The sequence below is a fragment of the Haemorhous mexicanus genome, chromosome 8, assembly GCF_027477595.1.
Source record: "Haemorhous mexicanus isolate bHaeMex1 chromosome 8, bHaeMex1.pri, whole genome shotgun sequence".
NCBI lineage: Eukaryota > Metazoa > Chordata > Aves > Passeriformes > Fringillidae > Haemorhous > Haemorhous mexicanus.
In genome coordinates this window covers 15974962-16002051 of record NC_082348.1, presented here as the reverse complement: position 1 = coordinate 16002051, position 27090 = coordinate 15974962, and the positions used below count along the sequence as shown (strand labels likewise).

The 27090-nt window shown below is 61.2% G+C and overlaps 3 protein-coding genes across 5 annotated transcripts; 1 reads left to right on the top strand and 2 right to left on the bottom strand.

Moving 5' to 3' along the window:
* Positions 1 to 58: 58 nt before the first annotated feature.
* Positions 59 to 2602, bottom strand: INHA (inhibin subunit alpha). Its single transcript, XM_059852929.1, has 2 exons — positions 2254 to 2602; positions 59 to 1351 (listed from the first exon to the last, which is right to left on the bottom strand). The coding sequence occupies exons 1-2, from the start codon at positions 2510 to 2512 to the stop codon at positions 618 to 620; spliced, it is 993 nt and encodes a 330-aa protein (XP_059708912.1). The 5' UTR covers positions 2513 to 2602; the 3' UTR covers positions 59 to 617.
* Positions 2603 to 3761: 1159 nt separating this feature from the next.
* On the top strand, positions 3762 to 20244 carry OBSL1 (obscurin like cytoskeletal adaptor 1). 2 transcript variants are annotated; one of them, XM_059852922.1, is made up of 26 exons: positions 3762 to 3981; positions 5170 to 6267; positions 7032 to 7301; positions 7514 to 7774; positions 8105 to 8410; positions 8496 to 8774; positions 8871 to 9146; positions 9275 to 9547; positions 11980 to 12252; positions 12973 to 13248; positions 13541 to 13816; positions 13964 to 14239; positions 14329 to 14604; positions 14868 to 15149; positions 15838 to 16113; positions 16251 to 16526; positions 16613 to 16879; positions 17000 to 17269; positions 17352 to 17618; positions 17875 to 18141; positions 18514 to 18626; positions 18773 to 18926; positions 19026 to 19187; positions 19339 to 19443; positions 19574 to 19840; positions 20082 to 20244. In XM_059852922.1, the coding sequence occupies exons 2-26, from the start codon at positions 5229 to 5231 to the stop codon at positions 20087 to 20089; spliced, it is 6795 nt and encodes a 2264-aa protein (XP_059708905.1). In that variant the 5' UTR covers positions 3762 to 3981; positions 5170 to 5228; the 3' UTR covers positions 20090 to 20244. The 2 variants fall into 2 exon arrangements, with proteins under 2 accessions (XP_059708905.1, XP_059708906.1); XM_059852923.1 differs by having other exon boundaries at positions 3763 to 3981; positions 12976 to 13248.
* Positions 20245 to 20395: 151 nt separating this feature from the next.
* Positions 20396 to 25556, bottom strand: TMEM198 (transmembrane protein 198). Of its 2 annotated transcripts, none has more exons than XM_059852926.1 (5): positions 25454 to 25556; positions 23325 to 23575; positions 22643 to 23218; positions 22191 to 22399; positions 20396 to 21757 (listed from the first exon to the last, which is right to left on the bottom strand). In XM_059852926.1, the coding sequence occupies exons 2-5, from the start codon at positions 23512 to 23514 to the stop codon at positions 21611 to 21613; spliced, it is 1122 nt and encodes a 373-aa protein (XP_059708909.1). In that variant the 5' UTR covers positions 23515 to 23575; positions 25454 to 25556; the 3' UTR covers positions 20396 to 21610. The 2 variants fall into 2 exon arrangements, with proteins under 2 accessions (XP_059708909.1, XP_059708910.1); XM_059852927.1 differs by having other exon boundaries at positions 22209 to 22399; positions 25454 to 25555.
* Between the last annotated feature and the right edge of the window lie 1534 nt (positions 25557 to 27090).

Sequence of the window (27090 nt, the reverse complement as noted above, 5' to 3'; positions counted from 1 at the left end):
AGTATTTGCCCATCCCTTCATTTCTACATCTAGATAGAAGCTGGAGTTTCCAGGCTGCTTTAGTAAAAGGAACAGGTTTATTTCACTCATCCCATTAAGCTTTCCAAGAAGCTGTGCTGCTGGGAGAGGGCTCACTTGTGGTGCCATGTGTGCTACCAGCCCTGCCACCAGTGTGAGGTTCATGGGCTCCCCCGACACATCCTGATCCTGCTGCAGCAGCCTGGCCCTGCCTGGAGCACAGGGGAAGCTGTGGAACTCAGAAGCAGGAGGAAGACACCAATCTTTGTCGGGGTGGGGCGCAGAACTGCAGGAGGGAAGCAGGTGGGGAGAGATGAGGGCTAATCCAGTTGCAGACAGCAGCCTGGCTTTGGCAGGGCAGTGATGCCTTTGCCATAGGCTGTGCCTATCTATGCCCCGCCATGGCCTGATTTCCTCTGAGCTGGGACTGGCCCTAGGGCAAATCTGGCAGTGTGATGGTACCTGGGCCAGCCCAAAAATCTGGCTTGTGCAAGGGAGGGTGGTACAGCCAAACTGCCCCATCCCAGTGGCCAGGGTTCCACTGGGAAAGCAACTCCTCCTGGGTGGGATCACAGTCCGGGGCTGGGCTGCAGGATGCCCTAGACACAGGTGCAGTCCTCGGCCAGGATGTTGGGCACCGTCTCGTACTTGAAGGAGTAGCCACCATCGGAGGTGGTGCGGACACGCAGGGAGCGCATGGTGCCGGGCAGGGCAGCGCAGCAGAGCTGCACGCCCAGCCGGTGGCTCAGCCCGTGGCCTGCGGCGCAGCTCCCGTGGCAGTAGTGGAAAACAAAGCTGCTGGGATGCACGATCCACTTGTCCCAGCCCAGCTCCTCGAAGGAGATGTTGAGGGAAGCCCGGCGGCAGTTGGTGTGGGCAGCTAGCTCCTCGGATGGATGCTGCAGCAGGCTCAGGGCAGCTGGGGACCAGGGCATGGCAGAGCGACGAACCCTCTCACTGCCCTTGGCCCTGGTGGTGGCCACCAGGAAGGGCATCTTGTCCCCCTCGGCCAGGCAGGGGCAGCCAGGGCAGCGCACCAGGAGCACAAAGAGCGGCTGCCAGAGCTGGGGCAGCAGCACCGGGGCCAAGTGAAACACAGTCCAGTGCTCGGGTGTTTGCTCCACCATGGCTGTCACCGGCACCCGGCCCTGAGGTGACAGGGTCAGCACGTCAGGGGTGGAGTGGTTGGGGGCAGCCAAGGGGCCCGTGTAAAACCAGAGCTGGGCAGAAGTCACCACACGGCTTAGGGTGTGTGCCGAGGGCTGGAAGAGGTAGGTGAAAATCCCTTCTTCCTCCAGCAGCTTGTCTGGCTGTGTGGGCTCACAGGGAACATCTGTGGGGGGAAAAGATGATCAGGGTGTGCACCCAAACCTGGGGAGAATCCCCAATGCCAGGTGGCAAGTGGGATGTTGCAGAGGTCCCTGGAGTGCTGGCAGGGCACCTGGCTGCTGGCATAGGATGTGGCAGGGTGCAGGGCAGCTGATATGCTGTGCAGCAGCTTCTGTGCTGTGCCCCACAGCTGATCTCTGCTATGCCCTAGGCTGGTCCATTACTGTCACCCGTGTCCCCCAGTATCCTGCCCCTAGCTGGTTATCTTGCCCCTTTCTCCCAGAGTCCATATCGTGCCCTGTCCCCCAGCATTCAGCCCCCATAGCATTCAGCCCCATAGCTAGTCATCCTGTCTCCTTCTCCCATCCTCTGCATCCTGACCATCTCCCCAGCATCCTGGCCCATCTCCCAGTCCTGTCCCAGAGTTGGTCATCCTGCCCCCTTTCCCCCAGCATGTACATCCTATCCCCATCCCCCAGCATTCTGCCCCATCTGCTGTTATAGTTGGTCATCCCGCCCCATGCTTCAGCATCCTGCTCTGTCCCTCAGTATCCCAACCCACCTTCCAGTATCCTGCCCATTCCTTAGCATCCCACCCTTTTCCACCCAGCTCCTCAGCCCTCCCCATGTCTCTGCATTCTGCCTGGCCAGCTGTTTCCCAGCCTCTCAGCACCCTCTTGTGCTACCTGTCCCTCTGCTGTCTGTCCCGAACTGTTCTGCTTGTACTTGCCTGCCATACCTTTCCATCTCCTGCCTCTCCACCAAATCTCACTCATGCCCATGTCCCAGCCTGGCATACTTTCTTCCCTTTCTCCCACAGACCACCACATCAGCCTCTCCATCCTTCAGCATCTGCATTGCTCCTAACCCCCACCCTGTTTCATCCTTTCATCAGTATGTTCTCACCTGTGGCAGGGAATAAGATCACCTGGGAGGTGTCCTCCAGCTCCTCTGGCTCCACTTCGGTGCTTTCAAGGACGTCTCTCCGGTGCACCCTCCTTGCTTCCATCTGTGGCACCTCCTGGAGCAGAGGGGGACTCAGGTGTTCCAGCACCCGAGCCCGCACCTTGGCCAGGATGAGCTGGCGGTCGGCACCCGCCGCGGTGCAGCTGGCCAGGGCGGCGGTGGGCAGCATGGCAGGCAGCAGGTGCAGCAGCAGCAGCATGACCGTGGGGCACACAGCAGGCTGCTGCCTCGGGGGGCTCTGCCGCGGGCTTCTGCCTGCCTGCCCAGCCCGTCTGCCCGCGGCGCTCCCCCCGGGGCAGGGTGGCATTGAGATCTATCTGACACTGACGCAAACGTCTGCTCGCCGTGAATATTATCTCTGAGCTGTGAAAGCGCTGAGACGTCTGGAATGCGAGGACTGCAAGGACAGTGTGGTCTGGGGGGGGCGGCGCCCGGGCAGGGGGGGTGTGTGTGGGGGATGCTGCCGGCAGCAGTGGGTGCGTGGGGCTGGGGAGGCCGGGCTCTGGGCACGGTGGTGCCAGGAACCTAAGCTGGCAGGGATGGAGGGGGGGTATCTTGGGTGAGCTTTGCAGCTGCTGATGCTGGGTACCCCCCACGGCAAAGGAGTTGAAGGTCTAGGGCTTCTGAGGAGCTAGTGAGAAGTGACAGCAGTTGTGCACAGCAGGGAAATCTGGGCAAGGACCCGGTGGGGATCAGAGGCCTGTGAGGATCTGGCATAGGGGAGGCACTTTGCAGGTGGCAGTCCCCAGGGCAGCCAAAATGTGAGGATGAGGCCTTGGAAAGGGCAAGCTGAGGGGCAGGGTGGTTGTAGCATCTCCATGACAGTCTGGTGATTGGCAAGGTCCTGGGGACATGAAGCAGGAGGGATGGCAAAAGGTCCCTGCTCTTCTTGGGGCTGCGGAGGGCTGGCCCAGCTTCAGCGGGAGAAGAACAAATGAGACAGAGCAAGCCAGCTGGAGACCCTGCAGCAGGTATGGGAGAAGGATCCTAGGGTGCTGTTCAGGCTGTCTAGCCACGGGCTGGCTCACAGGGTGGGAGTTGCAGGAGAGGCATGAGCTGTAGGAGACTCAGTGCCCTTCCTCTCACCACAGCCTGAGGGAACAGTGCCAGGTGTTCCCTATCCACTAACCCTGCCTGCCTGTGGATGGTGGGCAGCCTGTGCATCCCCTCTGTGGCTCCTGCAGCCCAGTGTCCTGCACATCCCATCCAGTACAGCCTGGCATCTCATGCAGCACCCAGTGCAGCACATCCCCCCCATGTGGCATGTCCCGTGTGACACGTCCTGTCTCACTGCAGTCTGGTGTCCTGCTCAGTGTACAGCACACCCTGCACCCCATGCCGTGTTCTGCACAGGGCACATTGTCCCTTGCTGCTGGCTGAGCCAGCACAGAGGCACAGCCAGGCCTGCAGCACCCCTGCAGCTCTCTGGGGTGGCTCCTGCCAGGCTGCTATACATAGGTAGGCCAGCCCAGCCTCGGCGAGGCGCTGAATGGAGCAGGCTCACTCTTATCAACCCCGCGTGTCATCAGAGGGTATTTTTGGGGACAGCAGCTGCAGGCATTTGTAACATTTGGTCCCTGCGCACTGACACCCAGGAGGGGAGCTGGGGGAAGCAGCAGGAGCTGGGTGCCGGCACTGAGAGACGCAGGGGAGAGGTGGCACAGCGAGGTACCTGAGTGGGGCAGGGGACTGGGCAGGGGGGCTGCCTGGGGCAGGGTGCTTGGGGAAGGGAGGGGTTGAAGGGTGCAATGGTGTGGCCGAGCCGTCAGAGCCATCGGTTTGTATCCAAAGGAGCTGCTGTGGGGTGGCCCTCAGGTCAGGGCCGTGTGGATGGAGAGATGGCTGTGAATGGGTGCACTGTCCCGGGGGTAGGGCTCTGGGAGGAGAAGCTGGCTGCAGTCCCTGTCGCTCCTTGGGGACCAGCCTTCTCCTACCCTCTGGATCATTCAAGAAGTACCTTTGTTTCCCCTTCCCCTGCCTGAGTCAGAGACGACCCTGCCCCAGCCATGGTGCGGGCAGAGGGTGGGGTGCTCTCACCGGGGGGAGGCACAGAGCACCTTGCCCCACTCCTGCCCCTGACGGTGGGCACAGTTACCCAGAAAGCCGAGGATGGAGGCAGTGCCCTGCAAAAGCAGGACCCACCTGTCCGGCTTTCAATTTTCCCCCAGGACTGATGATTTCCAGCTGTAGTTTTGAGTGCACAAGGGCTGGATCCTGCCTGTGGGACAACTCTGGAAGGGGGACCCCTTCCCCAGAGCCCCACTTTGGGGTGGCACAGGGGGTCCCGTGGCCACCCAAGTCTGGGAGGAAGTCCCTGCCCGGGTCCAGCCGGGCCCTCGCGCCCGTGACAGCCCCGTGTCAGCACCTGCCCGCTGAGCCGGCCCAGATGCTGCAGGAATGCGGCTCTGCCACCACCCGATACTGCAGGAATGTGAATGCCCGGCGGGTGGGGAAGGGGCGGGCGGAGTTCTTTTGCCTCTACTGTCCCCCAGCCCCAGCACCCAGCAAGCAGCTGCCCATGCTCCCTGTGTAGGCAGGGGTCCCCCACCTCTGGAACTGGAGTCCCCTCTGCAACCCTGGGATAAGCTCCAAGTGTCTCAGCCCCCGGTGTGCAAAGAGGTGACCTTTTGTCACCTCTCCTATTGCCTTGGGCTGGGAAATGCATGATTTGTGTGACTCGGGGGCAAATCCAGTGGGGCTGTGCTGCTTCGAATGAGGGTGATGCTCCTGAAGCAGGGGGTCCATGCTGGGGATTTTGCTCCAGGTGTGGGTCCCTCCTGGCTGGGGGCTCCACACTGGTCCATCTCTTTGATGAAGCCTGAGCCCCCACTCTAGTCTGTCTGTACATCCCCCCAGGCTGATGGTCCCCACTGCTGCTCCAGCCAGCTGCCTGCCGTGACCCTGGGGAGCTGGTGATGGAGGGGTTCGGGGGAGCCCCCAGGTTCCTGGCCTATCCACGTGCCTTCACGGTCCAAAGTGGCACCAATGCGGTCCTGAGTTGCCAGATCATGGGTGATCCCCAGCCAAGCATCCTCTGGGAAAAGGACAAGAATGCCATCGAGCCCTCGAGCCGTTTCCATATGGAGTCCAAAGGGGACATGTACAGCCTGCTGGTGTCCTGTGCGACCCCCAAGGACAGTGGACTCTACGTCTGCAGGGCCAAGAATAGTATTGGCGAGACTTATGCTGCCACCATGCTCAGGGTAGAGCCAGCGGAGCCGCGAGAGGAGGAGGGATGCTCAGGCAGTGTCGCACCGGCCTTCCTCATTGCCCCCTCATCCCTGCGGGTGTGCCGGGGGGAGGACGTGATGTTCACCTGTAGGGTGTCTGGGCAGCCCTGCCCTGTGCTGGAGTGGGAGAAGGACGGGCACAAGCTCTCTGAACTCTTTGAGAGCAACCACTTTGCAGTGGGGCAGAAACCAGAGGACTGGCACTTCCTGAAGCTGTTCAGTGCCCGGCCCCAGGATGGGGGAGTGTACGTCTGCCGGGCACGCAGCGGCTCCCAGGAGGCCCTGGCTGCTGCCGTGCTCCTGGTTGAGCCCCAGGCACTGCCCGGGGGGCTCCCCAATGGCTCCCCCACCGATGGTCCCGAGGCACTGGCGGAGCGGCAGCGGTGGCGGCGGCACGCAGCAGCACGGCGCATGGCACCGGAGACCTGGGTGCCCAACGGCATAGTGCCCGCCGGGGTGCCAGGGGCCAAGGCATTTGCCGTGAGCGCAGGGAAGCACGCCAAGTTTCGCTGTTATGTTACTGGCAAGCCCAAGCCAGAGATCATCTGGCAGAAAGATGGTGAACCCCTCGCCCCTGGCCGCAGGCATCTCATCTATGAGGACCGGGAGGGCTACTTCATCCTCAAGGTGCTGTACTGCAAACCTCAGGACCAGGGGCTGTACATGTGCACCGCTTCCAACACTGCTGGCCAGACCCTCAGCGCAGTGCAGCTCCAGGTGAAAGGTAGGGACATGTCCAAGGAATGTCAGAGGGGGCTGGGCCCTGGAGTGCTCAGGGAAGTTTGTCTGGCAGGGGTGTGTCTGTGCGGGAGCCCAGCAACTCTGGGTTCCTTCCTGCCCTGTGCAGCCAGCGTCACCCCAGGCTCCTCAGGACAGAGCTATGGGCCGGAAGCAGGGCATGCTGGGCTTCTCCAGGAGCTATGTCCTGCTCCATGTCTCTCTCCTTGCAAACAGAGGTGTGGCTTCTCAGGATGACTGCAGGTGTCCTGCCACAAACAGGGAAGAGGGACAGTGCCTCGGTGACAAATTCCCCTGGAAGTGCTGAGTGATTTTGGCAGTCAGCCCTGCAGGGCACAGCTCCAACAGTCTGCACTGGCGGCTGCCCAATTCCCCCCGAGCCATCCAGCCAGCTGGGGACAGCCCGTGGCTGGGGTTACCCAGGAACTGGTGCAGCCCCTGCCTATACCCCACTGCTCCCCTCGACTGAGATGCCTGCTGCAGCATGCTGGCTTGCATGCTCCTGCATCCTCCAGAACTCCCTGCTGAGATACTGGAGGCATCCTTGTGTCTCCCCAGGCTGTGCCCTGGTCCTCCCTGCTCTGGGAGATGTGCTTGTCAAGGCAGTGTCTGTTTCATGCATGCCAAAGGAGAGAGCGAAGGAGGGACAAGGGTTTGCTGCTCTTTGTGAGCTGGGAGCACCTTGGCCGAGGGGCTGACAGTGGATGCTGTACCCCACATGCCTTAAGTTCTTTTCTCTTCCTGTGGCAGAGCACCGGCTGCGGTTCCAGGTGCAGCTGGCAGATGTGGAGGTAGCAGAGCGGGAGGATGCAGTGTTGGAGTGCCAGGTGCCATTGGAGACCATCCCCACCTCCTGGTACCTGGAGGACAGGGAGCTGCAGCCCAGCCACAAGTATGTGATGGAGGAGCAAGGGGTGGTGCGGCGCCTGACCATCCGCGATGCCCGCATCGATGACGATGGCATCTACCTCTGCCAGATGAAGGACAAAGGACGCAGCATCGCCGAGGTGTCTGTCCGAGGTGGGGTCAGGCCTCCGGTAGCACAGCTTTGCCTTCCTATTCCCCTCCTTGCCAGAGTCCCCACTGCCCCCTGCATTTGCCTTCAGTCCATTTGGCCAGTGCCTGCTGCTGCCCCTCCTCATCCTCCTCCTCCTCCTCCTCCTCTCCCACCTCAAAGAGCCCATCCTGGTCCCCAGAATTCCTCCCCGGCTCTCATATATCTCTTCCCATAGGGGTGATTGCGAAGCGGCTGCCACGGAAGCTGGATGTGATGGAGGGGGAGAATGCAGTTTTCTGTGTGGAGACACGGGATGTGGTAGAGGGCAGCTGCTGGAGCCGGGATGGGCTGCAGCTGCGGGAGTCATCCCGTACCGTGCTCAAGAGCTTCGGCAGGACACACGTCCTGGTGCTGGTGCATGTCACCCGCCAGGACGCGGGCATCATCTCCTTCACTGTTGGAGAGTCACAGACATCGTCCCAGCTCCGAGTCAAGTGTAAGCTCCAGCCTTGAAGGGGTCCTGTGTCCTCTCTCCTGCCTGCTCATGAGGGGTGATACAGAAGGGGGGATGGAATAGGCAACCAATATGCTGGGGCTGTGATGCTGCAAAGTGTTTCTGGGAAGGGGGCTTTGAGCAGGGCTCCAGGATCCCAGCTTCACAGACACTCACAATCCCCTGTAGCCAGCAGCATGCTACATGGGAGCAATACCATCAGAGAAAGAATCCCCAAAGAAACAGGCTTTGTATCCCCACTTAGCCCTTCTGCCACCCCACCTAGAGCCTCGCTGCCATCCCCAAGAGGTCAACCTGGGCTGTGACTTGCAGGTGTGAAGCATGACCCTCCGAGCGCACCGGTGGCAGCTGAGATGAGTGTGGTGGAGACTAACACGGCTCTGCTGACTTGGTGTCCCGCGCCTGACTCCCACCTCCGCCCCGCCAGCCACTACCTGCTGGAGCGTCGGGAGGCAGCGGGGGGGGAGTGGGTGCAGTGCCTTGCCACCGACCTGCCCAGCTGCGTGCGGGTGCTGGGCGACAGTGTGCCCCGCGAGGCCGATTACTGCTTCCGCATCTCTGCCTCCAACAAGCACGGCAGGAGCAGCCCTGTGGAGTTCCCTGGATCTGTGCATCTTGGTGAGGAGACAGGCAAAAGCTGGGATGTCATGCCACAGTGTGCTGGTAGTCAGTGCCACTGGGGCTGAGTCCGACTGTGCTCCAGCCCCAGCAGCTCGTCTGGAGAGGGGTCTGCAGGACGCGTGGGTGAGGGATGGTGAGGATGCGCAGTTCTCCCTGGAGCTGTCAGCTGCGGTGCATGGGTCCTGGTTCCTCAACGGTGCCAGGCTGGCTGAGGAGGAGGATGTGGGCGGCCGGTGCAGCGTACAGCGCCGTGGGACGGAGCACTCGCTGCTGATCCGAGGAGCACGACTGGTTGACAGTGGGGCCCAGGTCACCTTTGTGTCCGGTGGTGTGCGGGACTCAGCTATCCTGCATGTGCAAGGTGATCAGGGCACTCACCCTGGGGTCCTCCCAGGACCCCAGCAGCAGGGGCTGTCATGCTGGAGGGCGCTTCTCACCGCTCCTCAATGTCTCTCAGCCCCACAGGTCCACATTGCCCCAGTGTCTGAGGCCGAACGGCTCCGAAAAGTGCCAGCAGGGATGCCTGTGCTGCTGGAATGCCAGGTGTCCACCCCGGATGCCCCTGTCTGCTGGCTGAAGGATGGCAAGGCAGTGCCCCTGGATGACATTATCGCAGTGCAGGCAGAAGGCTGCGTGCGGAGGCTGCTGCTCCGCTCAGCGTGTCCCTCAGACACTGGGGTGTACACCTGTGACACTGGGGACGATGCCGTGACCTTTGTGGTGACCGTGACCGGTGAGCTGGGGACTGTGTGTGGGAGCCTGGCCCCTACCTCCTGATAGTGCTCCTGCCCTACTTCTTGCCCCCATCATGTGGCTGAAAGCTGCAGCCAGTCATGCTGAGGCCCACATTATCCCTGGCAGAGGTGCCGGTGAGGATCATCAGCTCCAATGAGGAAGCCCCCCACACCTACATGGCCGGACAGCATGTGGAGCTGTGGTGCCAGCTGTCCCGCCCGGCAGCCCCAGTGCGCTGGTACAAGGATGGAGAGGAGGTGGAGGTGGGCGAGAGCCTGGTGCTGGAGCAGGAAGGGCCGCGGTGCAAGCTGGTGCTGCCCTGTGCTCAGACACAGGACACAGGGGAGTTCGTCTGTGATGCTGGTGGGGACTCTGCCTTCTACACCATCACTGTGGCAGGTGAGTGTGATGCAGGAGGGCTGGTAGAGTCTCAGGGGGCTTTCTTTGCTGGTGCAGGATGCCGCAGTGCATGTGCTGGTGTCAGTATTGCTGTCACCTGCTGCAATGGGATACTTGTCAGACACGATCTTGCCAGGTGCTCACCAGCAGTTTGGTTGGTTGCTCAGTTGGGGTCCTTGTGGGACTCAGACCAGCTGCCAGAGGGAACAGCTCACTCAGCCTGTCTGAAACACTAGAGCACACCAGAGCACCCAGCACCTGCACACCAGGGTGTTTGCCGGACTTCTGCCACGGCTAGTAACCAAGCCCTCCTCCAAGGTCCTAAAAATAGTCGGCCTGGCACCTGGCATGGGGTGACTCATGGTTGGTCATTGCTCTGATGGACAGCATTAATTGCTGACCTGAAAATTAGCAGTTGCCTGGAGACCGATGGCTGGGAGGTGTTTGCTGGATGGGAGCAGGGCTCAGCATCCTGGGGCAGCTGCCCCGGCTGTGGAGCGGTTGCCGGCAGCACTGCCTGGCAGAGGATAATGAAAGCTGAAAGCAAGTGAAAGGCTTCCCCTTGCTGGCCCCAAAACCCGCAACCACAGGAAGGCAAGCAAGGGCAGAGCTCAAGCCCAGTTGAAAGGTGATGTGACCACAGTGGTAAAGCCTCACTGTGGTGTAAACACTCGGCAGAGGGCCAAAGTTGATGGCCAAGGACGTAGGAGTGAAGATAGAATGAGTGATAAGAGATGCTGAAGAGTCAGTGGAGTGGTGACTGCGGGGAGGGTGAGGAAGGGAGGGGGTTTTAGTGAGCTAAAGGCAAAATTGCCAGTGGTAAGGACAGGCAGCATGGGCTTTGGGAAGAGGCAGGAGTTGTGTGCTGTGTGGGAGTGTGGGGCATGGAGAGCTCTGCTTCCCTAGGGTGGGAGAGGGGAACACCATCTGCTGAAGCTCAGCCTTTTGGCTGAGCAGATTTGCATCACTTTGACAGAAGGGTCTTAGGGAGGCTGTCTTTGTTCAATCTGCATTTGGACATCAATGTCACTGGCAGGGCTGGGGGTGGGTGCCTGGAGGCTCAGGATGACACCTCTCTGGCACAAGTGCCAGGCTGGCTGCTGCAGTCAAGCACTGCTGTGGCACGCTTGGGTTTCCCTGAGGCATCTCAGCTATCCCCCATAGGGCTGTTGTGGCATGTAGCCTGCCTGCCTCAAGCTCGGCCATCCCCAGTATCCTCTGGGTTTTCTGTCAGCTGTTGAGCACTGGAGCTCCCTCCAAACTAGTGAGAGGCTGAGGCCAGAGCGATGCTGCCCGCTGAGGGCTGGCACATTATCCCCACACTCCAGTACTGCTCAACATCTCCAGCTGCACTTCAGCAATGTGATTGCTTTTAGCAGGTCCAGGGAGAGAGGCAGCTGCCAGTCCTTTGATCAGGGAGCTGGGCGGATGCAGGCTCAGCGTGCGGCAGGTTAATCGCTGCAAACCGGCGCCGCACCACTCCCGCACACTGCGGGGCAGCGCTGCTCTGCTGCGCCTGGGCATCACAGCTGGGAGCTGTCTGGGAAGCTTCCAGCCGGACGCCCAGCATGGAGCAGCTGTGGGCCGTGAGAAGGGCAGGTTGCTGCTCGTCCACCATTGTGGCCCAGAGCTGGCTGTGCCTTGTGCCCGCATGGAGCTGTTGGCTTGATGAGTACCAGAGTCCAGGCCAGCTATGGCTGGCTGCAATGTGCACAGCCAGGCAGGCAGTGTTGGCTCTAGGTGGCATCCTGAACTTTCCCAGGAGAGAGGAGGGCTGGTCAGCTAAAATTTGTGCTGGGAGCCCCTCTGTCTTTAGAGCTCTGACTCAATTCAGAGGGGTGGTGAGAACAGTGGCACACATTTTCTGTAGCAAATTCATTGCGATTTTAGTGATGACTGCAATCTGGAATTGGGTCCTGGGTCCTGCTGGCTGCAAGAAAACCACATGCCTGTGCCACAGTATAAGCAAATTCCAAGGCTGAGCCAGGACAGAAGCGCTGGCTGGCACCTGGTGACCTCTGAAATGGGGAGATAGGCAGAGGGGAGGGCACCCCTGGAAGAGCAGCTCCAGGGGCTGGTGCTGGCACCACAGACAGTGGTTCATCAGTGCTGGGGCTTGCCCATATGCATCCTCCCTCCACAGCCTTCAGCTCCACCATAGGGCAAAGCAGGGCAAGTACCATGGGAGCAAGAGCACCACAGCAATTTACAGCCAGTTCAAAGCTCCTCCTGGTTGTAATGTGTGAGGAGAAGAGGGAGACACAGGCACGATGGTCCAGAAGCTTGTGCTATGCAGAATGCGGATGATGTGGTGCCTTCCAGCCTTAAAGCCAACAAGCGGTGAAGCCATCACTCCACATAGGGCTGTGATGGCCACCATCACTGGCTCTGGTCTTTAAGTCCTGGCTGAGCCCCATGTCTCTCCATGACAGAGGAGCCGGTGAGGATTGTCAGCTCTAACGAGGGGGCCTCCCATGCCTATGTGGCTGGACAGCGTGTGGAGCTGTGGTGCCAGCTGTCCCGCCTGGCAGGCCCAGTGCGCTGGTACAAGGACGGGGAGGAGGTGGAGGCAGGTGAGAGCCTGGTGCTGGAGCAGGAGGGGCTGCAGTGCCGGCTGGTGCTGCCCTGCGCCCAGCCACAGGACACAGGGGAGTTCGTCTGTGATGCTGGTGGGGACTCCGTCTTCTACACAGTCACCGTGGCAGGTGGGTACAACAGACACCTACATCCCTTCTCCCCCTTCTCCCTCTGCCCCAGCTCCTTGCTTACGCTGTGGCTTCAGCACCTCAGCTGCCTCTCACCTCCTTGAAAGCAGTTCCTTGCCCATGCCCCTGGGTTGGAAGGGGATGTGAGCAGGAGCATGCAAGCTGGCCTTTCTCCTCCCAGAGCTCTGTGTCACACTGCCCCTCTGCACTCCAGAGCACAACCAGCTGCCTGCCTCTGGGTGATGCCACCTCACACCCCAGCCCTGCTGTTCCCTCAGCTTGCAGCTACCAGCACTGCAGGGCTGGGATATCCATGGCCACTGCTGCCAGGGCAGGTAGGATGGGAGGCCAAGTGACACAAGGTCTTGGTCCTCTCAGCCCTGAAGGTCTGCCTCACCCCAGTGCTGGAGGCAGAGCAGCTCTGCAAGGTGCTAGCAGGGCTGCCCTTGGTGTAGGAATGCCAGGTGTCCCCTGCAGGTGCCCCTGTCCACTGCCTGAAGGACAGGGAGGCAGTGGTCCCAACGCAGCTGGGCATCTGCTCAGAGGGGTGCTCACAGAGGCTGCACATTGCTGCAGCTGCACTGACAGGGGTGTACATGTGCCATGCCAGGGATGGTGCTGCCAGCTTCAGGGTGACCATGAGCAGTGAGCCACCTGGGGGATTCCTGTCCTCATGTGGGACTCACCCAGCACCACACCTGAGCCCTGCCATGTCTCCAGCAGAGGTACCGGTGAGGATTGTCAGTTCCAACAAGGAGGCCTCTCACTCCTACGTGGTCGGGCAGCGCGTGGAGCTGTGGTGCCAGCTGTCCCGCCCAGTGTCCCCGGTGCGCTGGTACAAGGACGGTGAAGAAGTGGAAGTTGGCGAGAGCCTGGTGCTGGAGCAGGAAGGGCTGCAGTACTGCCTGGTGCTGCCCTGTGCCCGGATGCAAGACACAGGGGAATTCGTCTGCAATGCCAGCGATGCATCTGTCTCCTACTCCATCTTGGTGGCAGGTTGGTGGCACAGCAGGGACATCCTGGAAAGGGTAGCGCTGCCCCAGCTCTGTGCTCTGGGGTCCCCAGCCCCGCTCCCTACCCTCAGCATCGTGGAGGAGGGCATGCAGTTCCATCTCTGTGCCTGCTGCTCCTGCCCTGAGCAGTTCCAACCTCTTTGCACTGAGGTGAGAGGATGTAGCTTCCATACAACCCCATTGGGACAGGGACACAGGTGACAGTAAATAGACACAGCAGAGCCAGGAGCAGCGCAGTGAGCAGGTCTCACATCCTTCCTCTACGTCCCCAACAGAGCCACCAGTGAGGATCCTGCAGCCTCCACAGCGCTCACTGGAGCTGCTGGTTCAGGCACCAGGGTGTGTGGAACTGCGGTGCGAGCTCTCCGTGCCGGATGCTCTGGTGCACTGGTTCAAGGATGGGTTGGAGGTGGACGAGACTGATAACCTGCTGCTGCTGGTCGAGGGGGCCTGGCGCTGTCTCTTCATCCCCAAGAGCAGTGCAGAGGATGCAGGCGAGTACATCTGCGAGACCAAAGATGAGGCCGTCTCCTTCGATGTCAAGGTGTCAGGTCAGTGCTGATGTGGTTCTGGTCACCAGTGGATGCCCATCCTCTAGGCCACCCAGTACAGGAGCTTACCCGGGGCTGGCAGCAGAGGAGTGCCCAGGGCTGTGTTGTCCCTGTGCTGCTTTGTATCACAGATATCCATACCTGCAGAGCCTCCGGTGAGGATCCTGCAGCCCTGCAGACCTGTCCCTGTCATGATGGTGTCCCCGGGGGAGACGGTGACACTGTGCTGTGAGCTGTCCCGTGCAGATACACCCGTGTGCTGGGCAAAGGAGGGTGTCAGGCTCGAGGCTGGGGGCGGCCTAGTCCTGGAGGAGGAGGGTGTCCATCGCCGGCTGCTCATCCCCGCTGCCCAAGCTGAGCACTCTGGAAAATACACCTGTGACACTGCCAATGACACAGTGACTTTCACCATTCAAGTGTTGGGTGAGCATGAGGGTAGGGAAGAGCCTGGTGTGGAGTGCTGGGCGCACAAACCCCAGAGACCTCAGCTCTGTTGGTGCTGGATGCTGCAGATCCGCTGGTCAGGATCCTGGAGAAGGATGTCCTGCCTACCCACCGGCATTGCCAGGCCATGGAGGACCTGGTGCTGGAGGTGCAGCTCTCACACACCCATGGGGAGGTGAAGTGGTACAAGGATGGGGAGAAGCTGCAGGACACGGGGCGTGTGCGGCTGGAGGAGGATGGGGTGCGCCGATCCCTCGTGATCCTGGGTGCTACGGGCAAGGACGCTGGGGAGTATCTCTGTGACACTGGTGATGACAGTATCGTCTTCTTCATCACTGTAGAAGGTGAGCAGGAGGTCCTGGTGGGGGTGGTCCGGGGAGAGGAGTGACGTGGGTCTGCGGCTGCTGCCAGGGTGGTGTGAGGCTGGGCTGGGTGGCAGTGAGCACAGGGAGGCTGGTGGGGGGCACATGAGGAGTGGTCTGCATATGTGTGGTGGCCCTGTGGAAACCCCTGTTCTGCTCAGCTGCAGCCAGAGGAGTCTGGACAGGGTCTGGCCATTGTAATACCCAGAACAGGCTGCTTTTGTGGTGACAGCCCATCTCTCCAGTCCCAGAGCCACCAGTGACCATTGTGGGCAGCACAGGCGCCATGGTACATCGCTGCCTGGTGGCTGGGGAGGACCTGGTGCTGGCTTGTGAGCTCTCTCGGCCCGACGCCATTGTGCGCTGGCTCCGGAATGGCCAGGAAGTGCATCCGGGTGAGCGGGTGCAGGTGGAGGCCCGTGGGGTGCTGCGGCAGCTCACCATCACTGGGGCACAGCCCAGCGACGCAGGGTGCTACATCTGTGACGCTGCCAGTGACCGCATGGTGACAAATGTGGAGGTGTCAGGTGAGCTGGCTCAGAACCCCAGGGACCCTCAGAATAGTGGGGTCGTGCCACAGACACAAGGGAAGGGGAAGCCTCTGTCACCCTGCTGATGCAGAGACCAGGGTGGCAGCATGGCAGGGAAGGGTGGGAGCTCTGTCCCCAACCCTACAGGAGCCGTTAGTTAGAAAGAGACATGTCAGGGTCGTGGCGAGACATGTCCCTGATGCCTCCCCCAGCCAGGGGCTGTTTAAATTTAGCCTTGGCTGACTCCCAGGCGCCGCTCCTCCTGCTTCGGCTGCCAAAGGCTGAGCTCAGCCTGGACCCTTATCAGCTGGAGATGGAGGGCTATGCAGGGTGGGAGGGGGCCTGTTGCAGGCGGGTGTCCTGGCTCCCCAGCAAGGTGTTCTGGATGGGGGGCTACAATGAAATTAATGGTCTCAACGTGTACAGGGAGTGACGTGGGAGTGATGGGTTCTGCTGCCGTCCCTTCCCTGAGTGAACCCTGAGCTGCCAGACCTCTCCATCCTGCATGCCTGCCCCTTGGGACCCCTGTCTAGTCCTACCATGACACCCAGCCAGCCCCACAGCCCTTCTGCCCCACAGTGACTCACTGAGGGATCACCTCTCCAGTTGAAGCAGTCCTATCCCTGCACTGCCCCACAACTGTGGGGACATCCCTGAACCCTGCCTTGTCCCCTGCACCCCTCAGCCCGGCCTGTGTGCATTGTCAACAAGGAGGAGGCGCAGAGCCCGCTGGAGGTGCAGGAGGGGGACAGTGTGACACTGGTGGCTCGGCTGTCCCCGGAGACAGCGGCAGTGCAGTGGCAGAAGGATGGACAGACGCTGTGCTCAGGTGGGCGGCTGCTGGTGTGCAGCGAGGGTCCCACGCGCAGCCTCACCATCAAGCAAGCGGAGCTGGGAGATGGTGGCATCTTCCTCTGCGACGCCGGTGATGATGAGGTGCATTTCACACTGCATGTGAAAGGTGAGCCGGGAGGTGTCCCTCGCCCATGCCAGGGACAAGAGCAGTCTCATCCTACCTCACGCCGGGATGCTTGGCACCCCCATGCCATGCTGGTGCCACTGGCAGGGCCACAACTGAGCCCAGTGCCCCTCCGGCAGAGGCACCTGTGCTGTTCGTGAACAAACGAGAGGACCAGGAGAAGCTGCTGGTGCTGGAGGGCGGCAGTGCCGTGCTCTCTGCCATCACCTCCACGGAGCGGTCCGATGTCACCTGGCTGGGCCCACAGCAGGCGGCAGTGGCCGGCGAACGCTGCGAGCTGCGTCGGGACGGCCGCGTGCACAGCCTCATCATCCACAACGTGGCCATGGAGGACGCGGGCAGCTACACCTGCCTCTCACCCCACGACCAGATGCAGTTCGACGTGAACGTCCGAGGTGGGCGGCAGGGGGACAGTGGGGGTGCCCGGCGATGCCCCTGCAGTGGCAGCGGGTGCTGATATCGGGGGTGTTTGACTGTGCAGAGCTGCGGGTGAAGTTCCTGCGTGGGCTGTCGGACGTGCGAGCGCGGCAGGGTGAGCGGGTGGTGCTGTGGTGCGAGCTTTGCAAGGCGCGGGGCGACGTGGTGTGGCGGAAGGACGGGCGGGTGCTGGCGCCTGGCCCCCGCCGGCAGATGACGGCAGAGGGACGGGAGCGATCGCTGGTGCTGAGCCGCGTGGAGCCCGGGGATGCCGGCGAGTACTGCTGCGAGTCCAACGACGACCAGACCCTGGCGACGCTGACGGTGCAGGGTGAGCCCAAGGCTTCCCCACCACCTGTGGGACGCCTATTCCATGGGGGTGGTGGGGATGCTGGCACAGTAATGTCAGCATTGCAGGAATGCTCAGCGTGCCCTGACAACCCGGCTGTAGTCCCCAGGGTGGTGGAGATCATCATCGAGCTGCAGAACCTGACAGTGCTGGAGGGGGAGGAAGCCACTTTCAAGTGCCTGGTATCCCCCGAAGATGTGGCTGTGACATGGCAGCTGAATGGCCAGCCCGTCGTCCCCAGTGAGCGTCTGCTGGTGACAAGGAGTGGGCTGTGCCACAGCCTCACCCTCCGGCAGTGCCAGACAGGTGATGCAGGCACTGTGACAGCCAATGCCGAGGGGCTGGTGAGCACAGCTCGGCTGAGTGTACAAGGTGAGGGGGAAGGACAAAGCTGGGGCTCAGCCCAAGACACAGCCCTGGGGCCGGCTGCTGACCCAGCACACGGGCCATGCAGAGGCACAGGTGCTGTTTGTGCGGAAGCTGCAGGATGTGGTGGCAGAGGAGCAGGGGGACGTGTGCCTGGAGGTGGAGGTGAGCCACGAGGCTGCTGAGGTGCAGTGGCTGAAGCAGGGCATCATCCTTCAGCCGGGCAGCAAGTACCTGCTCCAGGAGTCAGGGTGCCGGCGCACCCTCACCATCTGCTCTCTTGGCCCTGCTGACCGCGGCACCTACCGCTGCGAGAGCCTGCACGACCGCACGCAGGCCAAGCTCCACGTGGAACGTGAGTACCAGGCTGGGGATGGGGATGGAAAGCAACGGGGTTGGGGACAGAGAGGGCACCCAACTTCTGCAATGGGAGCATGTGGGCAGAGCTGGTACTTGCTGGAAGGGGTGCTCAGAGAGGTGGGTACATGGGCAGGGGTGGGAGTCCGGTACAAACAACTGGATTTAGACGATCACTCCAGCAAGCACAGACTGGGAAGCCAGGGTCTCTGCAGTGGAGCAGACACTTACTCACAGTCATGGGTCCCTCACAGCCCGGAAGGTGTCAATCCGGACACCACTGGCAGATGTGGAGACCTTTGAGAAGGAGACAGCCACCTTTCACCTGGAACTGTCTCACCCTGGCGTGACCGGGGTCTGGACACGGGATGGCATCCGGGTGAAGCCCAGCAGTACGTGCCGGATCAGTGCCACAGGCTGCGGGCACAGCCTGACACTGGAGAAGCTTGCACTGGAAGACTCAGGCACCGTCACCTTCACTGCTGACACTCTGCGCTGCAGCGCCCACCTGCGTGTGCGGGGTACGGTGTCTGGGGCAGGCTGGGGGTGTGTGGTACTGGCGCTGTCTGACCTGCTGCTGTTCTGTACTGGGAAACATTGAAACTGAGCTGGGCCACCCTCGGCACATGTATCCCCCTGTCCTCAGCAAGGGTGATGGAGTGCTGGCAAGTGTCCCCCTGTCCTCAGGGAGGAGATGTGAACTGAGCAGTGGGGACACCCAGCCAGGGTCTGGGTCCAGAGCCAGCTGGAACACCACTGATGAGTGCTTGCCTATGGGTGGTGCCACTCTCACCCCATGCCGAAATGCCACAGCCACAGCTACTCTTCCCTGCAGCCCCAAGTCCATGCCTTTGACCAATCAAGCCTTCCTGTCCTGTGTCCTGCCTCCTCAGAGCCTCCAGTCACCATGGTGAGGGTCCCACGAGACCTGGGAGTTCCAGAGACGGGGGTTGCCAGCTTTGAGTGTGAGCTGTCTCGCCCCAATGCAGAGGTGAAATGGTTCAAGGTGAGGGCTCAGGCTAACCCCCTCCAGCAGCACCTGGCCATGTCCTCCTCATTGTTTTGTCCCCTGGCCGCTGCCCTCCCTGCCAGGGCTGCATACAGAGCAGGGGGGCCAAAGCAATGGGGTGCTGCCTGTTTGCTTCCATGCAGGACGGGCAGGAGCTGCGGCCAGGGCCCAACTGCCGCATCTACTCGGCGGGACGGCGCCGCATCCTGCAGCTGAGCCGCTGCGAGCTGACCGACACTGGCAGCTACACCTGCGATGCAGGTGACTGCCGGGCCTCGGCCATGCTGCACGTCCAGGGTACGGTCACCCAGCTCCCAGAGTGTGTACACCCCCAAACCCTATGCTGCCTGCTCCCCTCATCCTTGGCTGCCCTGGCACCCTGTCCATTACCTGCAGAGCGCCAGGTCCACATTGTGCAGGAGCTGCAGGACGTCCGGGTCCGGGAGGGTGACAATGCAGTCTTCACCTGCGAGGTGTCACATGGGGATGTGAAGGGCGAGTGGTTTCGGGATGGGGAGAAGATCAAGGTCTCCAGCACAGTGAAGATACGGCAAGAAGGTGGGGATGCAGGTGGCTCCACACCTGGTTTGGGGCTGGGATATGGCAAATTTAAGCAAGGGGAGTTTGTGTAGACAAAGGGGGGCCCCTGCCCCCCTGCTTACTATGGGTGTGCATTGCTGCTACCTTGAGCCAGCCTCTCCCTCCCCAGGGACCCGGCATTTCCTGCTGTTCTGTGGTGTGCGCCCTGAGGACAAGGGACTCATCCGCTTCACAGCCAGGACAGTCACCTCGGAGGCCAGTCTGCAGGTGGAAGGTACCAGTGCAGGCTGCGAGGTCTGGGGCTGGACTCCAGCACCAGGGCTGGGGTGTACCAGGTCAGCTTGCGGTGTCCCCATGGATGCCTGCTCACCCCATGGTGCTGACACACTGCCCCCACCTACCAGCACTGCCTATCCGGATTGTGAAGCCACTGCGGGACAAGACGGTGCTGGCGAGACACAAGGCAACACTGGAGTGCACCGTGTCCCACGCCCGGGGCCGGGTGCGCTGGCTCCGTGGGGACACCGAGATCTTTGCCGGTGACAAGTATGAGATCTGCAACCTGGACTGCTACCGCACACTCATCATTCACCGCGTGGGCCCTGAGGACGAGGACTCGTACACCTGCGACGCCTTCGATGACCGCTCCACTGCCCGGCTCCTTGTGGAGGGTGAGTGGGCACCTAGGGGGGCACCACTGGCAGCTGCCAGTGCTGCTGTGCCTTGCAGTAAAGGGACACCAGAACCCGTGTCCCTGTCCCCCATTGCTTGCAAGAGTCTGAGTGCTGGGCTGGAGGGAGCAGGTTGATACAGGACCAGGGGTCCATTCTTCCTTGTCTGGGACACACCTTTTGGGTGGCCCAACTGCTCTGGCAATGCCCCAGCTCACTCTGACTCCCGTTGTTCCCACAGGGAGCTAGAAGCCAGGATGCAGTTCTCAGGGCCTGCATGCAGACTGACAGATGCCACTGCTGAGAGAAGGGGTGATGCTCCCCCTGGCATAGACAGACACATGGACACCATCCCCAGCCTGCTACAGCCTCAGGGCTCTGCATTAAACCACCTTTTTTTCTGACATGGCTTCTTCCACACCAGCGAGCTGGGGTCTTGTTAAGAGAAAAGGTGGTGGCACCACTCTACATCCTGCTCAGCACCCCTGGAAGCCCGTCCCTCTGGGCCCCCCTCACCCCTGCCCCCCCCCCAGTCCTTGGCTTTGCACGCCAGACTCCGAAAGGCTCTTTACTGCGTGGCCGAGACCTCAACAGCATTTGGCACATTTACAAAAGAGACTGAAAAGGGGGATGGCAGCACAATGCTGCGGGAAGGGAGTGCCTGGCAGAAACATGCAGTTCCTGGGGCAGCGGGGCCAGCTGGGCTGGGCTGGGGGGGCTCCCAAAGCAGAGGGCACCCCGGTCCAGTCTCACCACCATCCTGCCTGCCTGGCCATGGGGAAATCCTGGCTCACTCCGTAATAAGTTAATACAAATCACAGCAAGAGAAATATATACAAGGCGTGAGCCTCTGCCCGCAGCAGTGCTCTGGGCAGGGGCTCCTGCCCTGCCCTGCCCCAGGGTCCCCCGGCCACTATAAAAATCCAGTCGCCAGCAAAACAGCGACGGTCTCTGATGCTGCAGGGGTCCCCGCATCCCTGAGGCAGCCCAGCCTTTGCCCAAAGGCTGGAGCCAATGTCCTGTCTCCCATCAAAACATTTTGTGGGGGATGCACCCTGCCAGTACAGCTCCTGCTGGACAGGCACCGATTGCCAGCATCACCTTGGGAACCACCTGGCCGTGGCAGTCTCTGCCCCAGGACCACCCCGGTCCAGCTTGGGTAAAAGGAGTGGCAAGCCGCTCTGGGGTGTAGGGAGGGTGGCTAGGGCAGGAGGATCTTCTGAGGAGGCAGGTTTTGGGAAGCACTGCCTGGGAGCTGCTCTTGGGGACAGGGTGGGACAAGGCTCACATGCTCAGGGGATTCCCTGCTGGGAAAAGGGCCATGGGACCTGCTCTTTGAAGAAGGGACATAGGGGACAGGCACTTGGGGAGTTGCTGGGGGTGCAATAGGGTGGGGAGCTGCTCCTGGGAAGGGGAGGGACTCAAACATGGGGAAACGTTAAGATGCAGGATGAGCGTGCCCGGTCCATAGGGTAATGCACAGCAGTGGGGGCTCAGGGACCCACCACCCCAGCAGAGCCACTCGCACTGCACGTCCATGGGTTCTGGTCCTTGGGCCAAGTCCCTGCCAAAGGGCTTCCCCAGCACCTTAGGGCCCCACTGGCAGCTGGGGCTTCCCCAGACAAGTCCTATGTGTCTCCAAGAAGGGTTTCCATCTGCAGCCCCAAGCTGCATGTGGCCACTTGGGGCCGAGGACAAAGCCCTGCCTGTCTCAGGGGTTCTGTCAGAGCAGGTTGGGGTGCTGGTGTTGCTCGAGGTCACTGGGTTGGCTTATACCCTCACAGCAGGGCCAGAGCCCGAGGTGAGGGGTACGGTGGAGCTGCAGTCATAGTCCAGGTCCACCACGGCATGGGAGCTGGCGATGAGGCTGTTCAGTGACGGTCCTGTCTGCCGCTCTCGGAAACTCTGGATGTAGCTCTGTGAGAGAGGAACAGAAAGTGAGGGGGGCTCTACTCCTGGACCACTCCACCCCATCCTAAATGCTCTGGCCGCCCCTCCCTGCACCCCCCCACCCCCCAAAAACAGCCCAGTGAAATCCCCAGCACCTGGGCACTCCAGCGACTGGCCACAGCAGAGAGCACAGCTTTATCTCTCCCCTGGGAATTTTGCACCTTGCCTACTGCTTATTTCTGCTATGCCAACAGTGCTCTTGGCCAGTTTTCATTTGCTTGCAAAGGCTGAAGTGCTCCATGGTAGGAATGGCCCATTCCAACTTGAGTTGCTCAGTCCCTGGGACACCCCAGTCTCATCCCTCGAGGAGCTCAGATGTTAGCTGGTGCCTGGGCACCTCTCCATGCCCCAGCCCCCCAGTGTGGAGAAGGAATAACTGGAGACTGGGGGAGATCTCTACCCTGGCTGCGGGACTCACGGGGGAGAGCACGTCCCCATCAAAGCGGCGCACAGGGTTAGGCTTGCGGCGGTAAGCGGGCTCGGGGGGATGGGCTTTGTGCTGGTGGGGTGGTGGGTGGTGGGGTCTCCGCTTCTTCTTCTTCTCCTTTCGGTCTTCGCGCTGCTTGATGCGCATCAGTTGCACGCGGCGCTGCTGCCGGCTGATGATCACTGTGGAGCAAAGCGACCTGTGAGCACTGGGGAGTGCATCCAAACTATCCAATGATCCCCGCAGCCAAACCAGCACCAACTTTGTACAACCAGGTTTCCCTCGGGTGATGCGCCGCCACAGAGTCCTGAACCCTGTATCTGATCTTGTGAACCCCACGCTGGAAACATCCATCCCAGTCCCCAGGTTCCCAGTTCCTACACTCACCCTGTGCTATGCCCATCTGCCCCACTCCCCCCACACACCTTCTGTATGGGAGTAGCCCTCGGCTGTGACCTTCCACTGGACCAGGACACCCAGTGTGGTGAGGAGTGGCCAGATGCCCAGGATGACCCAGCTGTACCAGCACACGGGGCGAGCAGGGGCCACCTTGATGCGCTCATAGATGTACTGCACCAGGAGGAAGAGCTCAATGAAGTAGTCAACAGTGACGGTCATGATGGCGCTGCCGAAGACGGCGGTGGAGAGGGTGGTGAAGAAGCGCTGCCACTGCAGTGTGAGGACAGCAAAGAGCATGCCCACACCCAAGAGCAGTGCGATGGGGATCCACACAGTTGGTGGGTGGTAGAACTGCTCCATCACCACCAGCGTGGCCACCGCCAGCAGCAGCCCCAGGAGCAGCCCCACCATGAAGAGGCCAACGCTGCGCACCAGCATGGTGACCAGCCCACACAAGACTCCAATGCCCAACCCAATGCCCACTGAGGCCTCCACGCTCAGCTGTGTGTCCAGCACCCGCTCCTTGTAGCACAGCATGAAGATGATGATAGAGCCGAACATCAGCCCCGTCAGGAACATGACAGCCTTGAAGCAGCGGTAGCCTGTGGAGAGACCTCCATAGTCAGGGAGTGGATGGCCAGCACCCCCCAGCTCCCCTCTGTCCTCCTCCCCACTTGCCCCGCCAGCAGTTGGGCTGGCCTGGCTCACCGAAGAAGCAGTAGATGATGCCAAAAAGGCAGCACATGGCGCACACCACTGAGGGCACCACCTGGTAGCGACGCTCAATTTCCTGCTGGCAGCTGTGCCCCCACTCCTGGCCTGGCTCGTGCGGCAGCAGCTTGAACCGCAGCGTCTGCACAGTTGCAGTCATGGCTCTGGGAGCTCCTAGGAGAGGCATCAAAAACTCCACTCCTGCCTCATAGCCCGCCGGCAGAACTGTGCCCCGGCACACGCCCCACCTGGTGGGAGAGAGACAAGGAGAATGGAGGAACTGGTGGCACACGCCCGGCAGCCATCCCACCACTCAGCACCTGGCTACCAGAAATCCTGCTCTGTGCCCCCACTATGTGGGTAGGAACAGAGGGAATGGGGGAACAGCCTCATCAGTGGGGGAGCAGACTGTCACCCAACCTGTGGCTGAAGGGATGTGCTGTCCCCAGAGAGTCTGCCTATATCCCTGGGAGCTTCATGTTGCTTAATAATAATTAGCCGGTAACTTCAATTTCCTGCCAATGCCTCTCCGGCACCCTTTCCCTGTTCGATTAACAGGAGACTACCACAACTTGGTATTTTCTGCCTGTGAAGTAATTATGCTCAGTAATTAAGTCACCCCTCAGTCTTCTATTTTTATAGGCTAAACAGATTGAGCTCTTTAAGCTTGTACTCCAAGGCATTTTCTCCAATCCTCTAATCATATTTCTGGTTATTTTTCATATCTGCTCCAGCTCCCACTGTCCTTGTAAAAACAAATTGGGCCTTCACACTAGATCCAGCCCTCCCATGCCAATCCATGGGGCTGGAAGGGCACCAGCTGTAGCTGGCACTGCCCCTTCACCAAGGCTCACCCATAACATTGTGGCTATGCCAGGATGCTGAGCAAACAGTTACCGGGCCCCCTGCAGTGCCTACACAGATGGAGGGGTCATAATCCCCTGCAAAGACTGATCCAGCTTCAGTTTAAACCTAATTACAGCGTCCGTCTGCCTGCTCCCACCTGGAGCCAGTTCCATCGCCCCTTCACTCCCCTAGTCCCTTTATAGGCTCAGTTGGTTTAGAATGGGTTTATTGTCACAAATTGTCCCCAGGCCAGCATCACTCCTTCCAAGTGCCAAGTTTATGCGGCCAGTTCAGGACAGCTCACAAAAACAGCACTCTGGGAAGGAGCTGGGAAGAGGGCAAAGGCTGCAGCCATGGCTTACTGTTGCCCAGCATCTTGCTGCTGCCCAGACGGGCTCCACTGGCATCTCATCCCTTGCAGACAACCTCCCTCCTCCCCTTTGGCTGGGGAAGGCAACACCAGAAACGGCAAATCCCCGTGGGGAAGCCGAGCACAGAGCCTAATCCCAAGGAAGCAGGCGGGAAGGGAGTGGGCAGCCAAGCGCTGGGCCCCTTCTCGAGCCCGCGGGGGGACGCTAAGCAGGATTGGACTTTACCCGCACAGAGCCCAGGCGCGACGCTCCGGCCCTGGTGGGGATGGGCGACGGTGTGTGGAGTGAGAGCAGGGCTCTGCCGGCCCGGGAGCCCGAGGATGCGGCATGGAACGGCCGGCCGGCCGGTGTGGGGATGGCATGGGACGACACGGGATGCGGGGCAGGACTGCGGGCAGCGGTGCGGGCGGCTCGCGGCGCCCATTGGCGCGGGCACTGTTGCTAGGGGAGCCCAGCGCCTGCTCATTGGCGCCGGGACTTACCCACCTGCTGCCGCCCGCCCGGGCCCCCGAACCCCCTCCCTTCCCCGCAGGCCACAGCGCGGCGGGGGCCGGGAGCAGCGCCCGGGGCAGAGCCCCGCCGCGGCGCCCCCATCGCCGCCCCCCGGCCGGGCCCCGCTGCACCCGCCGGGCTGCCGGGCCCCGGGCCGGGCGCGGCGTTGCCGAGCGACGGCCGCAAAGGCCGCCGGGGCGCGGGGCCGCTCCGCCCCTCTCTTTGTTCGGGGCGGGGGTCCCGGGGGCGCTACGCCGGGTTCCCAGCACGCCCATCCTGGGCTCCGCGCTCGCTCCGCCGGACGACGGAAGGATCGGGAACCAGGTGCCCCAGCCCTTCACCCGAGGGGTCCGGCGCGTCACCCGCCTGCCGGGTCCCCTCGTGCTGCCCCCCCTCTGCCGCTCCGCCCGCTCCCACCTGCGCTCCCGGCGCGGCAGCGGCGGCGGCCCCGCGGCACCCGGCGCTCCCGGCGCTCCCGGCGCTCCCGGCCGCGGACCCCGCGCATGGTGGCGGCGCGGCCGCCGCGCGGTGCTGAGCGGACAGCTCCGCTGACGTCACCGTACCGTCACCGCGCGCCGGGGGCGGGGCCACGGGGCCCAGGGCGGGGCCTCTTTAGGGGGCGGGGCCTCTTTAGGGGGCGGGGCTGAGGTGGGGTAAATTGGGGGGCACCGGGGTGCGCAGTGGGGTGTAAAGTGAGGATGCACATCGGGGTGCATATCGGGGGTGCATTCGGGTGCCCAATGGGGTGTAAGGTGGGGTGTAAATTGGGGGGCCCCCTGGAGTGCACATCGGGGTGCGCGCCGGGGTGCCATGCCTTGTACGATGGCGTATGCCGGGGCCGCAGCACAAGGCTGTGTGTGCAGTGTGGCGCAGCACACCCTGCGCTGGGCCATGTATGCCATGTGCTCGGCGTGCAGCGGCTGCGAGGGCTGCCAGCCCCTCGGCACAGTGTGCGGGGACAGAGCGGTACAGGGTGCCGGGGTGTGGATGTGGGAACTGCAGGATAAGCTTGTGTCAGGTGGGACCTGACAGTGCAGTGTGCAAGGGGCTGTGCCAGGCCCACGGGGACTGGAGTGCCTGCATTCAAGAGGGGCAAACACACATGTCAGGGGCATCTAGAGCAGTTGTCTGCCCGTCCCCCATGAGTGGATGGGAGATACAGCCGTGGCAAGCAGGTGGGGGTCACGGTGCTCTGCAGAGACAGAGCTCTCTGGATCTGGCACCTCCTGGCTGTAGCGCCTAGGGACCCCCGGGAAATCCTGGCACACAGAAGACTCTTGGCAGCAGCTGCCTTTCCCTCTGGCAGCCCCTTCCCAGCCCCTGCCAACACTGGGGAGACAAAGGCGGGAGCTGCAGCTGGCAGGGGGCTGAGAAGGGGCTGCTGGAGGAACGGCACTGCTGCCTTCCCGCTGCTTCCGTACAGTATCTTCCAAGGCCGCCAGACATGGGGGCCCTGGGCTCAGCCACTGCCAGGCAAGCCCTGGGGAGGTGTGTTCTCTGCCCTCAGCTTCCCATGCATGTTTCCTGAGCTCAGACTCTGGAAACTTCATTACTTTCTCTGATCTGCACCTCTATCTGAATATAAGTTCAGATCAACAGGGTCATTTCAGAATGAAACCTCTCATCACTCACATAAAATGATCTGGGTTTTTGTAAGGTGACTGATAAAAGAAATCAAATACATCTATTTCTAATGCATTTTGCTACGTACAGAAAAAAGGACAAATTGGTTTTTTTATCATCATGACTGTTTTTTGACCTCTGTGCGTGGAAGATCCCTGTTCCTTTCTTAGCTCTGCATCTTTTTTTCCTTGTGGTATCTCCTCATCCCATCACATCCTCTTAGATTCTACTTTTTATATGTTCTTCATTAAACTGCCATCCACGTGACTGCTTTTGCCTATTGCTTGTCTTGGTCTATTCAAGAGTAAAAAGGCCTATGAAAAGCAGCCGAGCTTGGATGATGGTCTAGTATCTCAGGGGGGTGGGATGCTGCCAACTGCTTTCCGATGAAAACAGGCTGCTTTGTTTTAGAAAAGGAAAGAGATCCTGGA

Bases quoted from the DNA above. Each gene is read 5' to 3' on its own strand.
- INHA (XM_059852929.1), bottom strand. From the start codon at position 2,512: ATGCTGCTGCTGCTGCACCTGCTGCCTGCCATGCTGCCCACCGCCGCC. The intron at 1,352-2,253 runs GTGAGAACATAC...TTCCCCCCACAG, and splicing joins GATCTTATTCCCTGCCACAG to ATGTTCCCTGTGAGCCCACA.
- OBSL1 (XM_059852922.1), top strand. From the start codon at position 5,229: ATGGAGGGGTTCGGGGGAGCCCCCAGGTTCCTGGCCTATCCACGTGCC. The intron at 6,268-7,031 runs GTAGGGACATGT...TTCCTGTGGCAG, and splicing joins AGTGCAGCTCCAGGTGAAAG to AGCACCGGCTGCGGTTCCAG. The intron at 9,147-9,274 runs GTGAGCTGGGGA...TATCCCTGGCAG, and splicing joins CTTTGTGGTGACCGTGACCG to AGGTGCCGGTGAGGATCATC.
- TMEM198 (XM_059852926.1), bottom strand. From the start codon at position 23,514: ATGCCTCTCCTAGGAGCTCCCAGAGCCATGACTGCAACTGTGCAGACG. The intron at 23,219-23,324 runs GTGAGCCAGGCC...GTCTCTCCACAG, and splicing joins CATCATCTACTGCTTCTTCG to GCTACCGCTGCTTCAAGGCT. The intron at 21,758-22,190 runs GTAGAGATCTCC...CCTCTCTCACAG, and splicing joins CCGTGAGTCCCGCAGCCAGG to AGCTACATCCAGAGTTTCCG.